This window comes from Mytilus galloprovincialis, chromosome 2 (assembly GCF_965363235.1).
Source record: "Mytilus galloprovincialis chromosome 2, xbMytGall1.hap1.1, whole genome shotgun sequence".
Lineage (NCBI taxonomy): Eukaryota > Metazoa > Mollusca > Bivalvia > Mytilida > Mytilidae > Mytilus > Mytilus galloprovincialis.
Genome location: NC_134839.1, coordinates 114815378 through 114837572, shown reverse-complemented (window position 1 = coordinate 114837572; position 22195 = coordinate 114815378). Strand labels below are relative to the sequence as shown.

Genomic DNA, 22195 nt, shown 5'->3' with positions numbered 1-22195 from the left:
AGATTGGAATTTCTAACTGAATTAACGAGTAAATTTGTGTTCGTGTAAGATGCTTAATTTGGAATTTCAAATACAAAGTAACTCTGAAATCTAAATTAATATGCAAGCAAAGAAGAATCAAAGAAAAATAATTATTTGAGAAATCTGTTGCCATGGAATTCCGACGTAAGAGCAGTGACATTTCCTTGTCTAGGTAAGTTCATTTTTCCATTGTTTTAAAAGACAATGATATTTACTGTTCTATAAAATTGGGAATGGAAATGGGGAATGTGTCAAAGAGACAACTACCCGACCATAGAACAGACAACAACAGAAGGTCACCAACATCTTTGCTTTATTTCTTCCTCTCAATGATGTTGTCGGGCAATAAGAGTCACAACAATTCACTGGAAGATGTATTAATACCCTACCCAGACACATTTACGATATATATATTTATCAGGACAGAGCACAGAAGTAAGGGTTTTTTCGTCGTTGAAGCAAAACCGAAAGGATCAGGTGAGCTTTTGTCATCATTTTTTGTGTCCATCGACCGTCATCGGTAAACATTTCTTGTGTCTATCGACCGTCATCGGTAAACATTTCTTGAAAACTCTCACCTCTGTTTCTGTTCAGTGGATTGAAACCAAAGTTTAGCAGCTTCTTGTATAGAATGTCAACTAAACCAAAGTCTAGCAGTTTCTTGTATAGAATGTCAACTAAACCAAAGTCTACCAGCTTCTTGTATAGAATGTCAACTAAACCAAAGTTTAGCAGCTTCTTGTATAGAATGTCAACTAAACCAAAGTCTACCAGCTTCTTGTATAGAATGTCAACTAAACCAAAGTCTAGCAGCTTCTTGTATAGAATGTCAACTAAACCAAAGTCAATCAGCTTCATGTATAGAATGTCAACTAAACCAAAGTCTAGCAGCTTCATGTATAGAATGTCAACTAAACCAAAGTCTACCAGCTTCTTGTATAGAATGTCAACTAAACCAAAGTCTACCAGCTTCTTGTATAGAATGTCAACTAAACTAAAGTCTACCAGCTTCTTGTATAGAATGTCAACTAAACCAAAGTTTATCAACTTCTTGTATAGAATGTCAACTAAACCAAAGTTTATCAGCTTCATGTATAGAATGTCAACTAAACCAAAGTCTACCAGCTTCTTGTATAGAATGTCAACTAAACCAAAGTCTAGCAGCTTCATGTATAGAATGTCAACTAAACCAAAGTTTATCAGCTTCATGTATAGAATGTCAACTAAACCAAAGTTTATCAACTTCATGTATAGAATGTCAACTAAACCAAAGTTTATCAGCTTCTTGTATAGAATGTCAACTAAACCAAAGTCTACCAGCTTCTTGTATAGAATGTCAACTAAACCAAAGTCTAGCAGTTTCTTGTATAGAATGTCAACTAAACCAAAGTTTATCAGCTTCATGTATAGAATGTCAACTAAACCAAAGTCTAGCAGCTTCATGTATAGAATGTCAACTAAACCAAAGTCTAGCAGCTTCTTGTATAGAATGTCAACTAAACCAAAGTTTATCAGCTTCATGTATAGTATGTCAACTAAACCAAAGTCTAGCAGCTTCTTGTATAGAATGTCAACTAAACCAAAGTCTAGCAGTTTCTTGTATAGAATGTCAACTAAACCAAAGTCTACCAGCTTCTTGTATAGAATGTCAACTAAACCAAAGTCTAGCAGCTTCATGTATAGAATGTCAACTAAACCAAAGTCTACCAGCTTCTTGTATAGAATGTCAACTAAACCAAAGTCTAGCAGTGTCTTGTATAGAATGTCAACTAAACCAAAGTTTATCAGCTTCATGTATAGAATGTCAACTAAACCAAAGTCTAGCAGCTTCATGTATAGAATGTCAACTAAACCAAAGTCTAGCAGCTTCTTGTATAGAATGTCAACTAAACCAAAGTTTATCAGCTTCATGTATAGTATGTCAACTAAACCAAAGTCTAGCAGCTTCTTGTATAGAATGTCAACTAAACCAAAGTTTATCAGCTTCATGTATAGTATGTCAACTAAACCAAAGTCTAGCAGCTTCATGTATAGAATGTCAACTAAACAAAATGTGATGCTAATTAAAATTTCTGAACATCACCTATGGCATTGCAGAAACAACACATCCCGTGTGGGACTCAGTAGGGCAAAACATAATAGAAATAGAGGATATAAGTTACATGTCCTAACAACATGCCCTGTTCTAGGCAATGAGAGAAAAGAATACTTCACTCCTATTAAACGATTTGTGACAGAAAACTCTCTCCCCGGAACATGGAAACTACTGTTTAACAACAAGCTAGCAGTTACACAACTTGTACTGGACTGTACAAAGTATACTAAACAACTAGGATTCAAAGAAGAGTCAATTCTTAAACTGGATACCCTTACAAGACACTTCTGCTTCAAAATACATTCCCATAGATTATCTCTTTTAAAAAAGCTAGACGGCTGACAAGTGTCATTAAGAATTGGATGGTGAAACATAGACAATGGAAAAGAGAAATATCAGATAATTTTTTGAAATTTATTATTGTTACTATATATATCGTTCCAACTATTCTGTAACAAGTACTTTATTTTTATATAATTTTAAGAATGCTATTTGCTGGTAAAATGAATGACTAACTATTTGGGTTATATGACCTTTTGAAAATTGGTTTTATCCTTTTTATGTATATTATTGTATATTTAATCTAATATGATTTTTACAGATCACTGTCAATGTAGAGCGCAACACCATTGGATTTTACCTTGATGTAATATATTTACCCTTGTCCTCCCATTTGAACATTTTGATATTATCCGTTAAGGGGTGTTCCTTATAATAGGAATCTTATACGAAGAAAAGAAAAAAGTTGAGAAAGAAATAACAACGGGAGAATTTTTTTTTTTTTTGTATTCCGTTGCAATTGTTTCAAAAACTAAAGGAGCTCGGTCAAAAGTTTAAATTGCAAAAATGATCCGCATGACAAAATGGAAAAGTAAACTTCTGTAGATGAAAACACAAAAAAACCCTTCTATATATATTTTCGTATCTGATTTTATCTGTATAATGGTGTTATTGTTTCAGTGTTTATTTGTTTTCCCTCCATTTGTTCTTTTTTATCTATATGATTTTTAGAGGTATTATTTGACAAAGTTACCTATATGAATCAAGGATGTCTCCCTTTCATTCTGGTCGATTAGATGCCTTTAGTGTTTGACCTAAATGTGAACACATTTGGTAAATTTAGATAACTAACATTAATTGCTACATACTATAGTAATTTTGGCAATACTAATTATTTGGACCAGTAAACTCATTCTTCTATAGATATCTATTTTGGAAAAAAAAGTAATTAAAATTGCTCGTACTTCTTTAAGCATTGTTATTTACTGACAATCTTAACTATTGGTCCATTCAAATTCTATTTTTGAAATGATCGTATTTACATGAAATATTTTAATTGCCATTTACAAATGGAAAATGGCATGGCTTGTAAATTGTTAGTATCTGCTGAATATAAATATATATTATACCTGTATGTAAAGATATAATGAAATAAATTCCCGTTTCATGACAAAAAAACTTCAATGAAAAGAGAACTATTAAATAGTTTTATATTAAGGCATGACTATAAGGAGTTTGTGTTGTACTTGAATTAGACAGCAATACCACGACACCATTGACACAAATATCAAATCAAACAAACCAAAGAACAAACAAAGCACACCGATGTTCGACAATGAGGTATCCATTTCATATGTCAACCAATAAATTGTTTCGTATCTAGACAAGATATTAAACCATATCATAATTACCTTTATATCAAAAAGAGGATAAGATACCAAGGGAAATAAACTATTAATGAACCGAAAAACGAAAACAACATTGCCAAAAGGAAAAATTACTCAAGTCAGGAGCCTGTTGTTCATTGGTTGCCATTATAGTTATACAGTTATATAATACAAAACGTGTGATGCTCGTTACCTTGACAAACGGGTTGAACTTCCTGAAAGAAAACAAGAACACACGAGATCAAGAACTTGCCTACCTCACAGATGAAAAAGGTAAACAAATCCGTCTAAGATCAGACGATATTTTGTAAAATTAGATAAAAGATAAAAAAAAAAAAAAAAAAAAAAAAGGGTCATGCACATATTTCACCTATACATTAATGCGACTCGTTACAAAAATCATGTGAATTAATATGAAGCTTATATGAATGTAAAATAAAACAGCTCCTATATAAACTATCTTTATATAAAATGTCTAAATAGTTCTTGCTTATATTTGTTAGGTTTCCTCATCAAGATAGAGACAGCATTTTAGAAATTTCAAATGCTCTTTAACTGTAACTGCGTAATTTGACTTGATCTTGCCACCATTTTGATCCTTACATTGGTAACGCGTCTTGTGTAGACGAAACGAGCAATTAGCGTACAAAATTAGAAACCTGGTATTTTTGGTGAGTTTTACAACCACTGGATTGATGCCACTGCTGATGGTCGCCAAAGGAATTTGCTGTTTTATTTTGCATATAACGAAATAAACAAAAGATGTAGTCATCTGTGTCCCCGTTGCTGTTCTATCAACTTAGAGACAGTGTTCACCACTGAATGTGCATGAAGTTATTGCAAAAAAAACCCAGAAAATCCCCTTGGGGACCATCAGAAGTGGCATCAATCCAGTGGTTGTGAAAAAGTACCAGGTTTATAATTCTGGCTTTTAAAAGTTTTGGTTTGAGCATTCCCGATGAAGGCAAATCTGAAAAAATGCTTCGGTTCTACGAAATAGGATGTTTATATACCAATACTGGGTCGATTCCACTGCTAGTGGATTAATGGTTCACCAGGGTATCAGCAGCTAAGTAGTCTGTTATTTGATACCATAAAACTCTCTACAAGAGACCATCATGATTTACAACATTATAAGTACCCTGTTGACAAATTAAGAAATTACTAAGAAACTATGAAGTCGTCTGCATACAAGCTTTTTCGAATGAAACTACTGTAAGATAATGAATTATGCAAAATTGTTGATGTCCGCGTTTGTTTTTGATTTGTTGTAAAGCACCGGTGGTTTAAATGATATTTAACGTGTCGTATATTTTTTTATCAGTAAAATTGAATTCTTTCAATTCATATAAAATCAGTCAATATAATAATTAATGGTGTCATAGAGAGCAACGCGACTGTTTACTGAATGATTGAGTTGATATTAATTACACCAGGATATTAACTCGTTTATTGTAGAAAAAGGATGCAGAGTCAAATTACATGTGCTTCCAAATGATTAAGGCATAGCTTTCCAATTATGTTTAACAACAGTGGAAGATTGATGTTTATAGACTTTATACAAATACAACATTTGTACAAAGTGTGAATGATAACTCAAGAATTTAGAAAAGTTTATAAAACATTCGTATTAATATCATCTCTTATTTGTGTACACTATAGGCATATAGGTGCAATATAAACAACGAAAACATTGTATATTAGTACAATTTAAACAACGAATTAATTGTGTATAAGTACAATACAAACAACAAAGTAATTATTTATAAGTACAATATAAACACAAAATAGCAATTGTTTGTAAGTACAATATATACAACGAAAAGTACAACTTTAACGAATTAATTGCATATAAATATAAACAACAAACTAATTGTATATAAGTACAATTATAACCAAAAAAGTAATTGTTTATAAGTACAATATATACAACGAAGTTATTGCATACAAGTACAATATAAACAAAAAAGTATTTGTATATAAGTACAATATAAACAATGAAGTCCTTGTATACAAGTACAACATTAACAACGAAGTTATTGCATATAAGTACAATATAAAAAAGGACGTAATTGTATACAAGTACAACATAAACAAAAAAAGTAATTGTTTATAAGTACACTATAAAGCACGACGTAATTATGTATAAGTACAAAAATAAACAACGAATTAATTGTATATAAATACAATATAAACAAAAAAGTAATTGCTTATAAGTACTATATTAACAACGAAGTAATTGTAAATAAGTACAAAATAAGCAACAAAGTAATTGTAAACAAGTACAAATAATTAATTAACCTATTTTTGTTATAGTCAATGATATATTTAACATTTGAAAGAAAAATAGTCGGGCAGATTTTACTGTTTTGGATCGCATAAAAGAATCAATTTTAAAGATACTAGTACACAAATAAAAAGTCAAAAGTACTACAAGATAGCTAATATATGAGATTCTACCAAGAGCAAAGACATATATATCTTAATATTTTTAATTGATTCTAATGTTTGAAAAGGTAGTTATAACAATTCATAAAATACATCCGGGCAAAGGCTTTGACAAATACAATAAGATATATCATTAATATTAAATGTGCGTTGGTCTGTCACTTATGAAACAAGTTTATTTTAAGGTTGAGCAATATTTTACAAGAGTACACAAACGTCTGCTCATTTTTTTTTTTATAAATAAAGAGCTTATGAAGTTAACATTGACTTCAAATACTTATTATCATTTCAACATAATGTTAACCTGCCTTCCAATAGGCTATATACATGCAACCTTAAAAGGGACAAACGGAGGGTACGATGTATGTATGTAACATTATATAAATAAACCCGTCTTAAGTAATAACCAATGCTTTAATTTAGTGTCGGAGAAATCTGACATCGAACGCAGTACTGGCCCTACGAATGATAATAGTTTAGAACCGTCATCAGACCCTTATTTATTCATTGTAAAAACAACTGATGCAGCTTCACAATAAGAACATAGCAATCAATCAATCAATATATTACGAAAAAAAAACAACAATGTACTTAGCAACAAACAAAAGTCTGACAAACCTTGGACGTCCACTTGCATTTGTAGTATTTATATTTTTATCCATCTGATGAGTAAAAGCCTTTTCCAACTGATTTTCATAGTTCGTTCTAATGTTGTGCTGTTACACCACTGTCTCATGTTAAGAGGAGGGTTGGGACCCTGCTAACATGTTTAAACCCGCCACATTCTGTATGTATGTGCCTGTCCCAAGTTAGGTGCCTGTAATTCAGTGACTGTCGTTTGTGTTTGTTTTACATATTTATTTTTCATTCATTTTTTGTACATAAATTAGACCGTTAGTTTTTTCGTTTGAATTGTTTTACATAGTCATTTTGGGGTCTTTTATAACTGACGATGCGGTATGGGCTTTGCTCATTGTTGAAGGCCGTACGGTGACCTATAGTTGTTAATTTCTGTGTATTTTGATCTGTTGCGGAGAGTTGTCTCATTGGCAATCAAACCACATCTTCTTTTTTATACTCACATTAAAACTTGAGACTTATGAACCTCATCATTGATCATGGACAGTAAAACCCGATGATTGGTGTAAGAGGGGAAGACATAACTGTGCCAATCACATACAGAATGTGGCGTGTATAAAATGTATGTATAGCGCTCTACGTATTAGATAAAATACAAAGGTAACAAAGAAACAGACCGGTAACAACCGTTGCCGGATAGTTTTTCTGCACGAGTAGTCAGGTCAGACCTGACTACAAGTGCAGAAAAACTATTCGGCTGGTTGTAACCGGCCTGTTTCTTCTGTTACTTTTGTTTTTTATCTGACTTGTACGACGTTTTAAGAAATTTATTATAATACTTTAAGCAAGACTAAACATTTGATAAACTTAGATAGCCATAAAGCAGTAAATGTAAGTAAATGTAAGTAGTAAGTAGTATAAACACTTTTTTTTTCATTACCATTCAACCGAGATTTTTTTCAAGTGGTAAGTAAGATAACGTTTGATTTTTATGAATGAAACGGAAAGCGGGGAGGGGGAGGGGGCTAATTTATTTTAAAATAAACAGGCTGTGATCTTTATTTTTGATGAAAAAATGCAGGATGTGCCATTCCATCCCCCATTCCCCCTTAAAAAAAATCGTAAAAATCGCGTGTTTGTTGCCAAATACATGAATTTAATATTCAGTGGTGGGGGTCCCGTTGGTTGGAACAACCCTTTTTTGACGATCAATGAATTTAAATGGGGACATAAAGTTGGACCACCCCCCCCCCCCACCCCCACCCCCACCCCCCCCCCCCCCTGTTTTGTCCTGGATCCGCCACTGATATAAATTAGATAAAAATATAAAGGTATCAAAAAAATGAATTTCCTACTTCATTAGTGTATGAAATGTTTATGAACAAAATGGATTTTGTCATAATATAAAATATATTTAGGCATATACTTTGATTTTTTTTTTAAATTCATGCTCGTCACTAGATATGCAAGTGTTGATCGGGATTAAACACGTGTTACTATATGATCCAATCGCAGCATACCACCCAAAATTGATGACATAAGTTGAATGCTTATTTGGACGTGTATTACATGAACACTTTTTGTTTATAGGATCAATCGTGCATTGGTGAGTTGATAGGAATTTTATCTTTTGATATTAGATTTGATTTTTATTTACTTATTTCCTGTCTTATTTTTATAGAAATATACGTCAGTATCATCCTTTCTTTAATTTCAGCATTGTCCAAATTACTATTCATATCCATATATTGAAGAAAACATTTATTGAACGAATATTTTGCTTCATAAAGGGGGCGGTATGTTCTTTTTTTAGTATTTTAACTATTTACTTTTCAACGCCATCATCCAAATGTTTTTGTTTAAATTAGCACTATTAATTGTATTCGGGAATCATGCAAAAAAATAATTTGTCAACTGCTTGACCATAATAGATTTTTTCTCATAAAATTTAGGATCAAAATATCTATTTAAGGAGAAAACCATACCCCCCTTTTGAAGTTAAATGTCTAATCCCTTAGTGTACTGATATGAATAGTATTTAAATGGAAATGTTTGAAAAAAGATATTGATGCTAACGTAAATATTTTGTTCAATAAAAAGACAGGAAATAAGTCGGGGAACCAAAAAGTTCAAATCTAATTGAAAGTTAAAGTGCCCATGAACTCACTGATCATGCACGAGTGATTCTATTCATAAAAAGTGTCCGTGTAACAACTAAAAAGAGTCCGTGTATCGTCTAAAAAGAGTCCGTGTAACACCCGTTAATGTACTGTTTTTCTATAGCTCTGCGGGGGGCAAAGTCGTACAACCCGATAACAGGAAACTGTGGCGTAACACCACAACATAAAATCAAATTGTAAAAAAATGTTGCAATTGGCTTATCTCGGACGATCGGTACGAGGCACAGAAACAACTAACATAAAACCAATAGACATAAAACATTGATATAAAGTACGGATCTCTTCTGAATTAGACTATAAACTGTGATGAATAATTATACAGGAAAAAGATTTGATGTCAAATACCTTTAACCTGTCGATAAACTGTTTTGATAAAACGAACGAAGACGATAATGTTCCGCAGTGAATTAAAAGCTATAATCATCTCATCAAGTTAATCTATAAAAAAAAGAAGATGTGGTATGATTGCCAATGAGACAACTGTCCACAAGAGACCAAAATGACACAGACATTAACAACTATAGGTTAACGTACGGCCTTCAACAATGAGCAACACATACCACATGGTCAGCTATAAAAGGCCCCGATAAGACAATGTAAAACAATTCAAACGAGAAAACTAACGACCTTATTTATATATAAAAAAAAATGAACGAAAAACAAATATGTTACACATAAACACGACAACCAATGAATTACAGGTTCCTAACTTGGGACATAATGTGGCGGGGTTAAACATGTTAGCGGGACCCCAACCTTCCCCTAACCTGGGACAGTGGTATAACAGTACAACATAAGAACGGACTATAAAAATCAGTCGAAAAGGGCTTAACTCATCAGATGGACAAAAATACAAGTGGACGTGGCCGGTTACTTATACATCCCGACACAAAAAGATACAATGAACAGATCTGAGAGTACTCGCAGTTATCTGACAGCTAGTTCAAAGCAACTAACAACTAATAAAAACTAGCACATTTCCCTTTTCCCATTACAACAGAATTTTAATAGTGTAGCAAAACATCTGCAACCAGATTTACAAATCACCATTGACGACTTATAATACAACAAAGACTCGCATAATATTGAGAAAATATTATACGAAAAAAACTACGGAATATTTTAACTACTAGTAATTTAAGTTCATAACAAACAAAACACACACACACAAATACAACAAAGAGACAGCCCAACATAATTTACTCTATCACAAAATACAACGAAAAGAAATTCAAAATGGACGACAGAGAAAATAAAAAACACCATATAGAAGGAAATTACGAGAAAGACCAATTTAATGTGACACTGGACGTTTACTAGCCATCAAACATCATAATCAAAAAGGGGGGAAACTAATCATCGTATCTAACTATAGTATAAATAATCATGACACTTTCAATTTGGAATTTAAGATAAAACTTTTTGTTATGAAATATTCGTTAGTATAGATAACTGTACTGTTTGAATAAAACAGATACAAAATAAGTCGACTATTGCAAACCTTTTAATAAGTAAAAGGATAACATATTTTTTTTCTAATGTGACCTCGATCAATATGTTCTGCCATGATTTCAGTATAATATGTCACAGTTAAACATTCATACTGCATTTCACTAATATCAATACTTATCCTGTTATGCTTATCCTTTGTAAATGAAGCAAATCATCTAATTTAGATTTGAACTAATCAGACGATTCATTAATTGAAAATGATCGGTGTTCTGGTGAAATATATTTATTGATTTGATTAAACTCTTTCAATATGAAAAGAAACTTTCTCTATCAAACCTGAATTCCTTACTAATGTAATCACCTCGTTATTATTTCGTTATTTAAAAATTGCTTTTCTAATCATCCCTTTAAAACGAATAATTTTTTTCATATATAAGCTTTTAGACGTTAGAAGTTTTTTTTCTATATTTGCGAACATCTATTAAACGTAAGATTTTTGTAAATTACTTTCATCTTTCGTGTAAAGCAATAACTTATTCGTTTTGGGTTTGTGTGTCAATCTTATATAATCACGAGAACTTTAAATAGAGAGAATATTATTGATACGGTTAGTTGCCATGGATGTGTTTAAATGAGGTTATACGGTTTCATTGAAGGATTTGGAAACAATAAAACTACTACATCATTTTGAGTCAAATAGAATTTTGTTGACATCTCTGTACGTTCCTTTTTTATTTGGTGTTACCTATTTAACTCATTTTATGAAAAATTTAAGATTTAAAAGAAGAAATAAATAATAAAAAAAAAAAATCAAATTAGAAATCAATTGAAAAAGAAGATTTCCGAAAAGAGAAGAAAGAAATCATCGAGAAAAAAACCTGTGATTTTTTCCTTTTTAGCTCACCTGGCCCGAAGGGCCAAGTGAGCTTTTCTCATCACTTGGCGTCCGTCGTCCGTCGTCCGTCGTCGTCCGTCGTCCGTCGTCCGTCGTCCGTCGTCGTCCGTCGTCGTTAACTTTTACAAAAATCTTCTCCTCTGAAACTACTGGGCCAAATCAAACCAAACTTGGCCACAATCATCATTGGGGTATCTAGTTTAAAAAATGTGTGGCGTGACCCGGTCAACCAACCAAGATGGCCGCCACGGCTAAAAATAGAACATAGGGGTAAAATGCAGTTTTTGGCTTATAACTCAAAAACCAAAGCATTTAGAGCAAATCTGACATGGGGTAAAAATGTTTATCAGGTCAAGATCTATCTGCCCTGAAATTTTCAGATGAATCGGTCAATCGGTTGTTGGGTTGCTGCCCCTGAATTGGTAATTTTGAGAAAATTTTGCTGTTTTTGGTTATTATCTTGAATATTATTATAGATAGAGATAAACTGTAAACAGCAATAATGTTCAGCAAAGTAAGATCTACAAATAAGTCAACATGACCAAAATGGTCAGTTGACCCGTTTAGGAGTTATTGCCCTTTATAGTCAATTTTTAACCATTTTTCGTTAATTAAAGTAATCTTTTACAAAAATCTTCTCCTCTGAAACTACTGGGCCAAATCAAACCAAACTTGGCCACAATCATCATTGGGGTATCTAGTTTAAAAAATGTGTGGCGTGACCCGGTCAACCAACCAAGATGGCCGCCACGGCTAAAAATAGAACATAGGGGTAAAATGCAGTTTTTGGCTTATAACTCAAAAACCAAAGCATTTAGAGCAAATCTGACATGAGGTAAAAATGTTTATCAGGTCAAGATCTATCTGCCCTGAAATTTTCAGATGAATCGGTCAATCGGTTGTTGGGTTGCTGCCCCTGAATTGGTAATTTTGAGGAAATTTTGCTGTTTTTGGTTATAATCTTGAATATTATTATAGATAGAGATAAACTGTAAACAGCAATAATGTTCAGCAAAGTAAGATCTACAAATAAGTCAACATGACCAAAATGGTCAGTTGACCCGTTTAGGAGTTATTGCCCTTTATAGTCAATTTTTAACCATTTTTCGTTAATTAAAGTAATCTTTTACAAAAATCTTCTCCTCTGAAACTACTGGGCCAAATTAATCCAAACTTGGCCACAATCATCTTTGGGGTATCTAGTTTAAAAAATGTGTGGCGTGACCTGGTCAACCAACCAAGATGGCCGCCACGGCTAAAAATAGAACAAAGGGGTAAAATGCAGCTTTTGGCTTATAACTCAAAAACCAAAGCATTTTGAGGAAATCTGACGTGATAGAAATGTTTATCAGGTCAAGATCTATCTGCCCTGAAATTTTCAGATGAATCAGTCAATCGGTTGTTGGGTTGCTGCCCCTGAATTGGTAATTTTGAGGAAATTTTGCTGTTTTTGGTTATTATCTTGAATATTATTATAGATAGAGATAAACTGTAAACAGCAATAATGTTCAGCAAAGTAAGATCTACAAATAAGTCAACATGACCAAAATGATCAGTTGACCCGTTTAGGAGTTATTGCCCTTTATAGTCAATTTTAACCATTTTTCATAAATTAAATTAATCTTTTACAAAAATCTTCTCCTCTGAAACTACTGGGCCAAATTAATCCAAACTTGGCCACAATCATCTTTGGGGTATCTAGTTTAAAAAATGTGTGGCGTGACCTGGTCAACCAACCAAGATGGCCGCCACCGCTAAAAATAGAACATAGGGGTAAAATGCAGTTTTTGGCTTATAACTCAAAAACCAAAGCATTTTGAGGAAATCTGACATGGGATAAAAATGTTTATCAGGTCAAGATCTATCTGCCCTGAAATTTTCAGATGAATCGGTCAATCGGTTGTTGGGTTGCTGCCCCTGAATTGGTAATTTTGAGGAAATTTTGCTGTTTTTGGTTATTATCTTGAATATTATTATAGATAGAGATAAATTGTAAACAGCAATAATGTTCAGCAAAGTAAGATCTACAAATAAGTCAACATGACCAAAATGGTCAGTTGACCCCTTTAGGAGTTATTGCCCTTTATAGTCAATCTTTAACCATTTTTCATAAATCTAAGTAATCTTTTACAAAATCTCCACTGAAACTACTAGGCCACAATCATCTTTCGGGTATCTAGTTTGAAAAATGTGTCCGATGACCTGGCCATTCAACCAAGATGGCCACCACGGCTAAAAATAGAACATAGGGGTAAAATGCAGTTTTTGGCTTATAACTATGAATTCAAAGCATCTAGAGCAAATCTGACAAGAAGTTAAATTGTTAATCAAGTCAATATCTATCTGCCCTGAATTTTTCAGATGAATTGGACAACTGGTTGTTGGGTTGCTGCCCTCCAATTGGTAATTTTTAAAGAAATTTTGCCGTTTTTGGTTATCTTGAATACTATTATAGATAGCGATAAACTGTAAACAGCAATAATGTTCAGCAAAGTAAGATCTACAAATAAGTCAACATGACCTAAATGGTCAATTGACCCCTTAAGGAGTTATTGCCCTTTATAGTCAATTTTTAACAATTTTCATTAATTTGGTAAATATATGTAAATTTTTACCAAATATAGTTCTCTGTTACTAATGGGCAAAGTTCATTATAGATATAATTGTAAGAAGCAAAATCGTTCAGTAAAGTAAGAACTTCAAACACATCACCATCACCAAAATACAATTTTGTCATGAATCCATTTGTGTCCTTTGTTTAATATGCACATAGACCAAGGTGAGCGACACAGGCTCTTTAGAGCCTCTAGTTGATATACTCAAGGTTAATTCAATAGGTACATATATTTACATTTTATGAATCCTAGTAAGGGGACGACCATTTGATTTTCTGGGGGGGAGGGGGGGGCAGGAGGATTTTGAAAATAAATAACTCGGCCTTGATAATCACAAAAATAAATGGTTTGTTCTGTGGTAGTTTGAACATAAATTACCTGACTTGCAATGTATTGAAAATAAATAACTCCGCAGGTCTAATCGAAAGTCTGGGACGGCACCAGATTCTTCATAAATTCATCTTTTCCCCCCCAAAAAAATCGGGAAACACTTCCCATTTTTTTAATGATAAACGTATTAATATTATTTAAATATACTTGAAATGTTTGAAAATTGGTTTCATTTAACTTGAGGTATATTGTCTCAGGAAACCTTACCTCACTTTTATTTAACAGGTGTTATATACCTCTATTTGGTATTTCTGGTTACCGGAAATGTAGGACATAATTTATCCTGTTTATTGTATTTTACGGGACTGTATACCTTTTTATGTTTGTCGGCGGCGAACAGTTAGTGTCGTCTGTCACCCATGTGTTTGTTAGATGGCAGTAAAATAAAATTTGGAAAACGAAAAGCGTGACTTCAATCCCATAGTCCCCCCAGACAACAAAAAGGATTGAGGCCCACGACATGGTGGAGGACTTAAAAGGCTCTTATTAGCGTAAATATTGCTTTTATTTGTGATATAATTTTTGGTGAACATTATTTTTGCGAACACGTGGAAGTTGACAATTTTGTCAGCGACAAGTCAGCTACATATTTTGATTAGTATCTCATAATTATTTGGTGATAAAGTATCGCCAGTGCATGTCTCAACAACTCAGCAATCCGATATTATCCGTTTTCGTTTATTTAGGAAGGAAAAATGATGCATGCATAGACAGGGTGATAATAGTATCGCCAGTATTATAATATTGCATTCCAAATTAAATAAATGTGCAGTAAACAGTTTTGAATACGTGTGTAGACATATAATATTTTCGATGTTCCATTATTAATACTTGTTTGGTGATATTTGTATCGCCAATGAGTTTCAAGTAGTGCCTATTGTATCCATTCTATTAACATGAACACAAAGTTTTGTACCGGTAAATGGTGATTATGTCAGATGAAAATTCCGAGCCTTCTATAGAACACAACGAATATCAAAGCGATTCAGAAACGGACAGTAACATACAAAGTTTATCTTCTGGATCATTATTAAGTGACGGATTCCTTGAGGATAACGAAATTGTAGGACTAACAGAGTTTGATTTACAAAATGTAGGTGATGTTAATTCTCCAGACAACACTGCAAATTTTGAACCAGAAATAAATGTGTTATTAGCCGAGGCAAGTCCAATTACATCTACCCCACAACCGTTAAATGTAACAGAAATCCCCACAGAATCGGTTGATCTACCTATTAAGATTCAGACTACTTCAATAATGAGCAAATTAGTCAGGTGTCGTGAATTTTCAGGATACCCCCAAGATAATGCGAAAGGATTTTTCAGTGAATTTGAATCTTACGCACTTCTCCATGAATTGCCAGAAACAGACAAAAGACGCATTGCAGCATTTCATTTACATCTAAAGGGGCCTGCGTTAACTTGGTACAATTCTTTGAGTGACGAGTCTAAAAGTTCGTGGATAACAATTTGTGTTTTGTTCAAGGAAAAATATATAAATTTTAGTTGGCAAAGCGCAACAGTTATAATGGAAAGTGAAATTTTCCAAAACATGGTATTATCTCCGGGTCAGTCGTTAGAAGATTATTTCAGTCAGCTGTCGGAAAAAGCTCAAATATTAAGAAAGCATGACCACGAGTTAGTAGCAAAATTTATAAGTGGGTTGCCCGAAAAAATGTCGTTTTTTGTACGTGCTGGTCAACCAGTCGATGCACACCATGCCTTAACTTCTGCAAAAATGGCGGAAGCCTGTGGGTATAGACAACACGGAGACTCTATAAATGCTCTTAAACATGAAAATAAACATGCACCTCGGCAGTTGCCAGGAAAATCAAACAGTACTGATTCCAACCAGAACGAGGTTATCCGTGATTTACAAAATCAGGTTGCTATTCTTACCGACTTAGTTCAGGGTAAACGCAAGGAGCATGTTCAGAGTGAACCATCACGTTCTGATGTTCATGACATTAGGGATCAAATCGGACAGTTAAGCGGTCTGATAACTAGTATGGCAGTCAGGGAAGTACCCCACAAAGAACCACAAAGACCTGAAAATACAAGCACGAATAATGCAAATACGTCTCGTTTTGACTCAGCTGAATGTAGGAGATGCAAAGGTCTCGGTCATTTTCAAAGAGTTTGTAACTGGAACGGGTATGGTCAATTTCAACCGTCTGATCAATGCCAACTTTGTAATCAGAATGGCCACATTGCTCAATCTTGTACCAAACTGGAGTTTTATGCACAGGGAAACAGAACCAACCCGGGTGTGGGGCACAATCGTCCGGGTTAACTTCGTCTATTGGTGCCGATTTTGATAAAAATTCAACTAAAGATAAATTTTTGTACATAACTGTTTTATTTGGTGATCTAAGAATAGCTGCATTAGTTGATACAGGGAGCTCTATCAATGTCATTTCTAAATCTTTGTATGATTCGATATCCGATCGTCATAAACTTTATTTTGAACAACTAAGTGAATCGGAAATTCGATTAGCCAACAACGATAAAATCAGAATTAACGGAATATCCAAACTTCAAGCCACAATTCATCAGAAAAATGAAATTATTGAAACATATATCATTCCCAAAACATCTCATCCTTTGATTCTCGGTACTGAATATTTACGAGAAAATAAAATTGTTTTAGATTTTAGTGATTTTAGTTGTAATCAGAAGACTGTGCCAGTTAAAACAGTTAAGAGGATAGAACTTGAACCGAATACAGAATACTTGACTTTTGGGAAGTTACCAAATTACGTTACAGTCGGATTGCAAGGGATATGCGTAAACAGCAAATTTTCAGTTAACCACAAGTTTTTAGTTGCCAAATCTTTAGTTGTCGTTCCTGTCAATCGCAAAGTTCCGATTAAATTATTGAATGCTAGTAATGTGAAAATAACGATTCCAAAAGGCAAAAATATTGCTGAATTTTCAACATTATCGAATGAGTACACCTATGTTGCAATGTCTGAAAAACCCGAGATACCCGAAGTGCAGAATATTCAGTTGGTTGCTAATGAAAATGGACTGCGGACCGATAATTCCGAACAGCAATGTGACATTACAGACAGTCCCGACAGGCAAGAAATTTTGACCAAGATTAAGACAGATTTTGATTTATCCGATCATTTAACACACGATCAAAAATCAGAATTAGCTGAATGTTTGTTGGATAATCTTGATTTATTTGTGACGAAAGAAAATCCAAACCTTGGATATACACATTTAGTGGAGCATAAAATACATCTGAAGCCGAATGCTGTTGGTAAACATCATAAGCCGTACAGGTTACCCCCTTACAAACGTGAGGTTTTGCGTGAGCAACTGGATAACTTGCTTGAACAAGGAATAGTTGTGCCAGTTAGTGAACAAGAGGAGCTACCCATTACAAGTCCGATAGTATTAGTCACAAAGCGAAATGAAGCGTCGAATAGTAAGACTTCAACTCAAAGTTATAGGTTTGTTTGTGATTTTAGACATTTAAACGCGCAAACAGAAGATTTTAAATATGTTATACCAAACTTACAGGAACTGACGGAATCCTTTGCTGAAATAGTACCAAATTATATAACTTCGATAGATTTATCTTCCGGATTTTTTCAGATGGGCATATCCGCCGAATCTTCAAGATATACCGCTTTCAACACATGTTTTGGAACGTACACGTTTTTAAGGCTGCCAATGGGGTTAAAGACGGCACCTAACACATTTCAGCTTCTAATGGACAAGGTACTGCGTGGTCTAAAATTCAGAACTTGTTTGTGCTATTTAGATGACGTATTGATCTGCTCTGAAACCTTTGAAAAGCATTTAGACGATATAAAAGAAATCTTTAAACGATTTCGAGATGCAGGACTAAAACTTGGACAGACAAAATGCCATTTTGCAAGTGAGACGTGTATTTTTCTTGGACACGAGATTTCTAAACATGGGATAAGACCCCCAAAAGATCGAGTGAAGGCTATTGTCGACTTTCCAGCACCACAGAATATAAAACAACTTCGTCGCACAATTGGATTATTTAACTGGTTTAAAAAGTTTATACCAAATTTCAGTGCTATAATTAGTCCACTCACTAAACTTCTGAAGAAAAATCAAAAATTTGAATGGAAAATTGAACAATCTACAGCATTTCAAAATCTTAAAACTCATCTTGTAAATACCGATAATCTCAGTTTCCCCCGTTTCGATTTACCGTTTATATTGGCTGTGGATACTTCATCAAAAGGAATAGGGTACATGCTTTATCAGAAGGACCCAACAAAGGAAAAACCAAATATCATTCGTTTCGGATCAAAGTCTTTATCACGATGGCAGCAGTCGTATGGTCCTACGAAATTAGAGTTGTTGGGAATGGTCACTAGTATTCTTGACTGTGCGGACTATTTAAGGGGTACACAATTTATCGTGGAGTGCGACCACCAAGCACTCCAACCATTGTTTATGAAGCAATTCAAAGGAGCTATTTATGAGCGTTGGCTTGCCATTCTCCAGCAATTTACATTTGAAATTCAATATAAGCCTGCAGAACAAATGAAAGTCGCTGATGCGCTCTCAAGATGTGAAAATCCCAAAAACATTCCGATCGAAAGCCCTGCAGAAGATGATCCGTTTTTCCCCTTGGTAACAGAAAATACAGGAGAAATACGTTTACCCGGTGGAGTGAAATTTGTTGATTTATTTGAATCGAATGATAATACCGACGTTGTTGTACAGGCTATAGACATAGTAGCTGACAAGCACATCGATTTATACAGTGTAGAAACTGACGAGCATGACTCGCTAAATGATCCATATGATGCCGATACGGACGAGTCAGACTCTTATGTACATAATCGCAAAAAGAAATTTGGCAGAAATAATCAGAACGTTGAACAACTTGCTAATACTTTGCGCGATTTTCAAGTTGGTGCAAATACCTCTAACATCAAAAAGTTACAACGGAAAGATAGCGATTTAAAGAAAATCATTGCATATTTAGAAGATGATGTTTTGCCAGATTCACAAAAAGAATCTCGCCGTATTTTATTGGAGTCGTGTGATTTCATTTTAGTTGACGATGTGTTATATCACCGTAGAAAGGCAAAATCAGAAAGAACAAAGAACATGAGTGAATTTCAACTTGTTATTCCTAAGCAATTGATTTCGCAAATTTTAAAAATTACTCATGACTCCCCATTAGGTGGACATAGTGGAATTCAGAATACTTTAGACTCTGTTAGAGAGCGTTATTATTTTGCGCGAATGGGTAAAATAATCAGTGAATACGTGCAATCTTGTCATGAGTGCCAGTCACGTAAAGTTAGCAATTTAAAAACGAAAGCAAAAATAGTAGCATATCCCACTCCTAGTGAACCATTTCAAGTATGGCAAATGGACATTTTTGGACCACTTGTTTCATCAAATAATGCCAATACATACGTTTTTACAGCAGTTGATGCTTTCAGTAATTTCTTGTTTGCTGTGCCATTAAGAAATAACGATGCAATATCAGTTTCTCAGGCAATTTTCAATTTTTTCTGTAATTTTGGTGTGTGTAGCACGGTTATTTCAGACCAAGGATCAGAATTTATTGCCAAATGTACAATGGAAGTTTGCAAAATGTTGAATGTAGAGCAAGAATTTACACCTAGTATGATGCATCACTGTTTGGGTCGCTGTGAACGTACACATCGTACCTTAGCGGAGCGTTTAACGCCTTATGTTTTAGACAATAAACAATGGGAAGAAATGCTTCCTGGGATAGTATTCTCAATCAATAGTTGTGTAAATTCAGGATCAAAATACTCTGCTTTTGAAATAGTCTACGGGAAAAGGCCAAATTTTCCGTTATCGCCTTCTTACATAGTTGATTTTAAAGACATTCCGAAAGATGTAAAAACATATATTGAGAATTTGGATGCCCGTTTGAACATTATTCGAGAGCATATAAAATTGAATACCCTTGTTGCTCAACAGAAAATGGTAGAGACCGAAAATAAAAATGCACATGAACTAGATTTGACTGTAGGCGACAATGTTTATTTATCCAGAGAGCCCGTTGGACAAGGCAGGAAATTTCAGCATATTTATGATGGACCGTTTACTGTAACATGTCTTCCGAGTGCACATCTAGTTTTTTTAAGAGATCCAACAGGAAAGAGAAATTTTCGCCGTCCCGTGCACATCAATAGATTAAAGCTTGCACATATACGGGTGCCCTTACCAGCACCTTATTTTAACCTACAAACCGATGAAAGTGAAAATTCTAGCAGTAAGTCGGATAATAGTTCTAGCTCCGTTGACAGAGACACCTCGGAGAATTCTAAGTCTATTTCTACAAATGTTACGACAGAAAGTGACGCCCCGGATACAGATGTGGTTTCTCAACATGATACTACAAATTTAAATAGACCAAGAAGGAATATTCAGAAGCCTGTGCGGTACCGTGATGATAACTATATAGACCCCGATAAAATAGTGGATTCATGCGAAAACAATCAATTGAAAGTAAAACGTATTCTTGCCAAGCGAAAAGACGGTGCAAATTTCGTTTACTTGATTCAGAAAGTAGGAGAACCAGCACAGAATGCAATTTGGCTCCCTTTATCAAAATTACCACCCAAAGCACAAACCTTGCTACTTTCAAGACCACCGCCGTTGATTCAGTAGTTATATTTTTAGTAAAATTTCGCATGGTGATGATTGCATCGCCAAACGATTAGCTCAAGTCAAATATGTCATATATTGAAAAGTTATTCCAATGAAACAATCAGAGTGCCGTAGATGAAATTTCAGAAATCGGTTTAATTCCTTGTTTTGGTGATGATTGCATCGCTAAACAGAAAATGCGTGCGTTGTAAAGTGATAATTGCATCGCTTAACTGAAATTATACACTTCGTTTAAAAATAGCATTGATTGGATGTCTTACAAAATTTAGTTGCGACCTTTTTAAAGTGATGATTGCATCGCTCAATTTATTTACACTCCGTTAAGCAATACCCATGGTTGGACTTTTGTTCTGCTGTTTTGGTGATGATTGCATCGCTAAACTTACATACCTTAGATCGCGAGATGTGAGTAGTTACAGTCATACCCTGATTTTCAGCTATGGACTATACAGAAGGACATAATCTTCTTGATTTGTGACGTTTTTGGTGATGATAGCATCGCTTTAATTGAATTGCACTAATGTACTTTTATTTACTGTTATTTTCGTATGATATTACGATTGATTGTTTTGATTTTTCTTAAAGATATGCATTTCTATCAAATGTTTCATTCAAAAGGTATATATATCATGAAGCTAGAAAAGGCATTAATTGAACTAGATGTGTTACATGCAACAGAATTGAAAAGTTTTTCAAATACTTGCGAAAGTTTTTCTCAGTTGAATATATAACGGTGTACAGAGTGTTAGTGTCTGCTGGAGTGAAAACCTGTATATTTTCTATAACATTGTTTATTGAGGCTGAGAGTGTATGTATATATGTCTATCAAAATTATTTTCATGAAACTTCTGGCTACTTTATAAGTGTGTGTGTGATAGTGTTATACTAGATTGTGTTATTTAAAATATTTCTATTAAGAGTTTCTGGTCTCTGCTAGCAGCACTGTGATTAGAGCACAAATTGTAACCAATATATAGCAAACTTAAGAGTTGAGTCAACTGTATGAAAGTTATATTCATCTTATATATGATATAGTATATATGCAAGTACAAACAAAACTGTGTCCATGTACGGAGTTAGTAATGCCAGAATGAGAAAGGGTGTATACAAATTTGAAACGTTTTTTATTATTATTATTATTGTATTATGTCATATTGCTGTCTGCATTTCCAGTGACCAGACCAAAATTTTTCAAATTT

The 22195-nt window shown here is 33.9% G+C and overlaps 1 protein-coding gene across 1 annotated transcript in view; it reads left to right on the top strand.

Annotated features, from left to right (window-relative positions):
- Window positions 1–19: 19 nt before the first annotated feature.
- The window catches only part of LOC143065494 (uncharacterized), a 47831-nt gene continuing 25655 nt past the window's right edge, over window positions 20–22195 (top strand). The window contains exon 1 of the mRNA XM_076239082.1: window positions 20–193. Coding sequence (XP_076095197.1) covers window positions 153–193 — 41 coding nt within the window. The 5' untranslated portion in view covers window positions 20–152. The remainder of the gene's footprint in view (window positions 194–22195) is intronic.